We start from the raw sequence: 5,714 nt of genomic DNA, 5'->3' as shown, positions 1-5,714 counted from the left end.
GAGCCTTGTAAGAGGCAAAATTTTTGCAAGCAGAAGTTTCCAGGGAAGGTGGGAAGGTGTAGGGTTAGAGATGTGTGATTCATTAAAGTCTGTGTTCAGAGTTGTTGGGTGTCCAGGATCTCTATCCCACTCTATGAAACCAGATAACTCTTTCCATCCCACAGAAGATGGAAATTTTATTTTCTGGATAAATCGAACCAAAGAAGGCCCAAACTCAGAGAAAGTAGGCACAGTATCAAATAAGGAAAAAATTATGTGGAAGTCTATATATTTACTCCAGGTGTGTCACCCCTCTTCCCCTCTCTTCTTCTCTTTAAATCAGTACCTAGGTTTATTACTTACCTCTCCCCCACCACACCCTACACACACACAGTCAAGGCTGGTAGAGCATTCTCTGAAGAAACTATGTGGTCCCAGAGAAGAGAACTGCAACTGCTGACATTTGGGCATTTCCCAAAGAAAAGCCCAGGTTACTATTTACTACAGTGAAGACTACCTGGTGACAAATTATCCATGCACAATTTGCTTTTTAGTACCTCATTAAAAAAAATTTTTTTTTAAATTTTCTCAGAGACCTTTGTTCTGAAGTACCTCACTTTTAATTGACAGCCAAGGATAATTAGACAAGGAAAGTTTTCTAAATGAAAGAGAGAATGCTTTCAGCATACTTTCTTCTCCCCAGATTTTGTTTTTACTACCCATGGCCGACTACAGGTTGGAATGTAAGCCTGGAAAGAATTCATTCCAATGCTGGGATTATAAATATCTGGGAGGAAAAAGTGTGTCCTGACAGTGGTATCCTCACCTCACTAATGTCCAAAAAACGTCTTCCCTTGAAAGCTAGACATGTCATTTATATCCCGAACTTCTACTTCTTTTTAAATTGAATTTCATTTTAGATTCAAGGAGTACACGTGCAGGTGTGTTACATGGGTATGTTGTGTAATGCTGAGGTTTGGGCTTCTAGTGAACCCGTCATCCACATAGTGAACATAGTACCCAACAGGTAGGTTTTCAACCCTCAATCCCTCCCACCCTCCCCACTTTTGGATTCCCCAGTGTCTGTTATTCCCATCTTTATGTCTTTGTGTACCCATTGTTTAGCTCCCACTTATATAAGTGAGAACATGCAGTATTTGATTTTCTGGTTCTAAGATATTTCATTTAGAATAACAGCCTCCAGCATCCATGTTGTGAAGGACATGATTTCATTCTTTTTTATGGCAGCATAGTATTCCGTGGTATACATATACCATATTTTCTTTATCCAATCAACTATTGATGAACACTTACGTTGATTCCGTGACTTTCCTATTGTGAATAGTGCTGCCATAAACATATGAGTGTAGATGTTTTCTGGTTTTTATTTTTGGAGACAGGGTCTTGTTTTGCCACCCAGGCTGGATCATAACACTGCAGCCTCCAACTCCTCAGCTCAGTCAATCCTCCCATCTCCGCCTCCTGTGTAGCTGCCATTACAGGTGCATGCCACCATGTACGGCTACTTTTTGTATTTTTTTGTAGAGATAGCATTTTGCCATGTTGTCCAGGCTGGTCTGGAGCTCCTGGGCTCAAGCGATGTACCTGGCTTGGGCTCCCAAAATTCTGGGATTACAGGTGTAAGTCACTGTCCCCGGCACAGGTGTCTTTTTGATAAAATGATTTCTTTTCCTTTGGGTAGATACCCAATAGTGGGATTGCTGGGTTGAATGGGTGTTCTATTTTTAGTTCTTTGAGAAATCTCCATACTGCTTTCCATAGGGGTTGAACTATTTTACATTCCCACCAACAGTGTGTAAACGACAAATTTCTACTTCTGCATGAGGCTGTGTGGATCCTCAAAGAGAATCTCAAAACTTAGAAAGCATAGTGCTGAGCCACCTAACTCTTTTCTATCAAGTTTCTTAGCAATGCAGTATATAAATACTATCCATTTCCCAAGTTGATTTTATAGTGCCATGTTCTATCTTCAGAAATGATAAGGACTCCACGTTCCACCAGTTCCCAGGGCTGCAACCCCAGATCCTTGGGGATGTTGCCATGTGATAGCATTTCTCCAGCTCCGCAGGAAAGCAGTAGCACATCTCCAGGGCTAAGGACTCCCACAGTGCCCTACTCCCCTCCTTGCCCCCCAGGAAAGTGAGGAGCATGGGCAGCTCGCTCAGGGTTTTCTGATCAAAAGCAGTCACTGTCTCTCATGCAGCAACCCTCAGATCGTTTCGTTACCGGACAGGGGTCCAGACCCAAGAGATGGTTCTTGGATCTCATGCAAGAAATAATTTGGGGCAAGTTCATAGAGTAAAGTGAAAGCAAGTTTATTAGAGAAGTAAAGAAGCAAAAGAATGGCTACTCCATAGGTACAGTAGCGGCCTGGGCGGCTTGACTAAGGATACTTACGGTTATTTATTGAATGTAAGCTAAACAAGGGGTGGATTATTCATGAGGTTTCTGGGGAAGGGGTCCAAAGTTACCGGAACTGAGGCTTCTTCCCCCTTTTTAGACCATATAGGGTCACTTCCTGTTGTTGCCATGGCATCTGTAAGTGGTCACGGCGCTGGTGGCCGTGTCTTTTAGCATGCTAATGCATTATAATTGGCATATAATGAGCAGTAAGGACGACCAGAGGTCACTTATTACGCCATCTTGATTCTGGTGGGATTTGGCTGGCTTCTTTACTGAAACCTGTTTTATCAGCAAGGTCTTTGTGACCCGTATCTTGTGCCGGCCTCCTATCTCATCCTGTGACTTAGAATGCCTATCTTCCTGGGAATGCAGTCCAGTAGGTCTCGGCCTTATTTTACTCAGTCCCTAGTCAAGATGGAGTTGCTGTGGTTCCAGCGCCTCCGACAGTTTGTCTTCTCTACTTTATTTTTTGTAGGGGGTGAGGGGTGTCTCATTTTGCTGCCCAAGCTAGCCTTGAACTCCTAGGCTCAAATGAGCCTCCCTCCGCAGCCTCTCCAAGTGTTGGGATTACAGGCATGAGCCACCGCACCTGGCCTGTCTTATCTACTTTAAAGCAGTTTTCTTGTAGATTGGACCCTCTGAATTCAGGCTCTATTCAAATGAGAGCATCTTCTTTTCGGTTTGTTTGTTTTTGTTTTTTGCATGGTAAGAAGCGTGGGATAGGCCAAGTGTGGTGGTTCATGTTTGTAAGCCCCAACACTTTGGGAGGCCAGTGGGTGGATTGCTTGAGTTCAGGAGTTCGAGACTAGCCTGGGCAATATGGCGAAACCCTGTCTGTACAACACAAAATTTAGCCAGATGTGGTGGCTTGCGCCTGTAGTCCCTGTAGTCTCAGCTACTCAGGAGGCTGAGGTGAGAGGACCGCTTGAGCCCAGGAGACTGGGGCTGCAGTGAGCCAGGTTCGCGCCACTGAACTCCAGCTTAGGCGGCGGAGTGAGACCCTAACTCAAAAAAAACAAAAAAAAAAAAAAAAAGAGAAAAGAAAAGACGCAGGGCTGGCTGATGAGGACGGCATTTCTTTTGCCGCCGGTTGAACAGCGGCGTCTAGAGTTTCCGGCCATAATTGCAAGAATTTATCGAAAAGCTTTACATGTTTTCTTGGTTTTGGTTTTGTTTTGAGACAGAGCCTCACTCTGTCGCCCACCCTGGAGTGCAGTGGCGCGATCATAGCTCACTGCAGCATCGACCTCCCGGGTTCAAGCGATCCTTGCTTCATTCTTCTGAATTGCTGGGACCACAGGCGCGCGCCATCGCGCCCGGATTTTTTTTGTTTTTGTAGATATGGAATCTTGCCATATTGCCCAGGCTGGTCTCGATCTCCTGGGCTCAAGCGATCCTCCCGCCTCGGCCTCCCAAAGTGCTGGGATACAGGAGTGAGCCACTGCGCCCAGTCGCAGTACACTAAAAGTATTTATTCAGTCCGCGTCCCCCGCCTGCGGGTGCAGGGATGGCGGCTCCACGCTGGAGGCGGCTGGGGGCCCGGCCAGTGCGCCAGGAGCCGCAGGAACGCTAGTGAGCTGCGCGCGGGGCTGGCAGCTGGGGGTTATTTCAGTGCGCGGGGGCGGGGGGAGGGGGCGGCCCGCGGCGGAGCGTGGGGTTGAGCGGCTTCCCCAGCACTGGGGTGAGAGCCCAGAACAGGCGGCAGAGCCACCCCACAACCCCCAACCCCAATCCCCGCGCTCGCTGCGGCTGGACGTGAAAAGCCGGTCCCACGCTCTGGGGAGTTAGTCGCCTTCCACTGGGACCCTCAGACGAGTGAGCGAACATGAAGTCCAGTCCTGGCATCCAAGCCGCCATCGACCTCACAGCGGGGGCCGCAGGGGGGACAGCGTGTGTACTGACTGGGCAGCCCTTCGACACAATAAAAGTGAAGATGCAGACGTTCCCTGACCTGTACAAGGGCCTCACCGACTGCTTCCTGAAGACATACGCCCAAGTGGGTCTCCGGGGCTTCTACAAGGGCACGGGCCCGGCACTTATGGCCTACGTCGCCGAAAACTCGGTCCTCTTCATGTGCTACGGGTTCTGCCAGCAGTTTGTCAGGAAAGTGGCTGGAATGGACAAGCAGGCAAAGCTGAGTGATCTCCAGACTGCAGCCGCGGGGTCCTTCGCCTCTGCATTTGCTGCACTGGCTCTCTGCCCCACTGAGCTTGTGAAGTGCCGGCTACAGACCATGTATGAAATGGAGATGTCAGGGAAGATAGCAAAAGGCCATAATACAATTTGGTCTGTCGTGAAGGGTATCCTTAAAAAGGATGGCCCCTTGGGCTTCTACCATGGACTCTCGAGTACTCTACTTCAAGAAGTACCGGGTTATTTCTTTTTCTTTGGTGGCTATGAACTGAGCCGATCGTTTTTTGCGTCAGGGAGATCAAAAGATGAACTAGGCCCTGTCCATTTGATGTTAAGTGGTGGAGTTGCTGGAATTTGCCTCTGGCTTGTCGTGTTCCCAGTGGATTGTATTAAATCCAGAATTCAAGTTCTTTCCATGTATGGGAAACAAGCAGGATTTATTGGTACCCTCTTAAGTGTTGTGAGAAATGAAGGAATAGTAGCCTTATATTCTGGACTGAAAGCTACTATGATTCGAGCAATCCCTGCCAATGGGGCACTGTTTGTGGCCTATGAATACAGCAGGAAGAGGATGATGAGCCAGTTGGAAGCATACTGAAGTGTCTTGGTGAACCTGGATCCGAGTCCAAGAGTTTGAGGACTACAGTTCATCACAGGGTTCAGCAGAGTACAAGACCACTGCCGAATTTTGACTTCATGGGAATTTGGTTTTATCTTCCCTTCTTCTACCCTAAATCTTAACTTTATGGAAGGGCCTCTATTTTACATCATATAATTTCTGCCCATAATTGTATTGAAATAGGAAGGTTGCTGCTCTTGCACTTGCTGGAATGTACAGGGTGGGCTGGTTGGCCCTATGTACCTAATCTGAAAAACTAAATATCATTCTGTCAGGGCCTTTGCATAAAGCCGTTTGTGTGTACATGCAGTTTGGATGATTCTATGTCGTGAATGAAACAATTTAGTTCTATATATAATCTCAAATATCAGCCCCCCAAACTCAGAATTGACCATATTTTGTGAAGCTAGGTATGTATGAATGATTACTTAGGATCACTCTCTTTTTTTTTTTTTTTTTTTTTTTTTTGGAGATGGAGTCTCACTCTGTCGCCCAGGCTAGAGTGCTGTGGCATGATCTCAGCTCACTGCAACCTCTGCCTCCCTGGTTCAAGTGATTC

At 47.0% G+C, this 5,714-nt stretch overlaps 1 protein-coding gene across 1 annotated transcript; it reads left to right on the top strand.

The window, feature by feature from the left end:
• The first annotated feature begins 4,044 nt into the window (after positions 1–4,044).
• Positions 4,045–5,458, top strand: SLC25A2 (solute carrier family 25 member 2). The gene has a single exon (XM_054489306.1). It carries the CDS (start codon positions 4,229–4,231, stop codon positions 5,132–5,134), a length of 906 nt encoding a protein of 301 aa, XP_054345281.1. The 5' UTR covers positions 4,045–4,228; the 3' UTR covers positions 5,135–5,458.
• The last annotated feature ends 256 nt before the right edge of the window (positions 5,459–5,714 follow it).

This window comes from Pongo pygmaeus, chromosome 4 (assembly GCF_028885625.2).
Source record: "Pongo pygmaeus isolate AG05252 chromosome 4, NHGRI_mPonPyg2-v2.0_pri, whole genome shotgun sequence".
Taxonomy (NCBI): domain Eukaryota; kingdom Metazoa; phylum Chordata; class Mammalia; order Primates; family Hominidae; genus Pongo; species Pongo pygmaeus.
Note: the sequence above shows the minus strand (reverse complement) of the source record. Positions and strands in the feature narration are given on the sequence as shown.

Bases quoted from the DNA above. Each gene is read 5' to 3' on its own strand.
- SLC25A2 (XM_054489306.1), top strand. From the start codon at position 4,229: ATGAAGTCCAGTCCTGGCATCCAAGCCGCCATCGACCTCACAGCGGGG.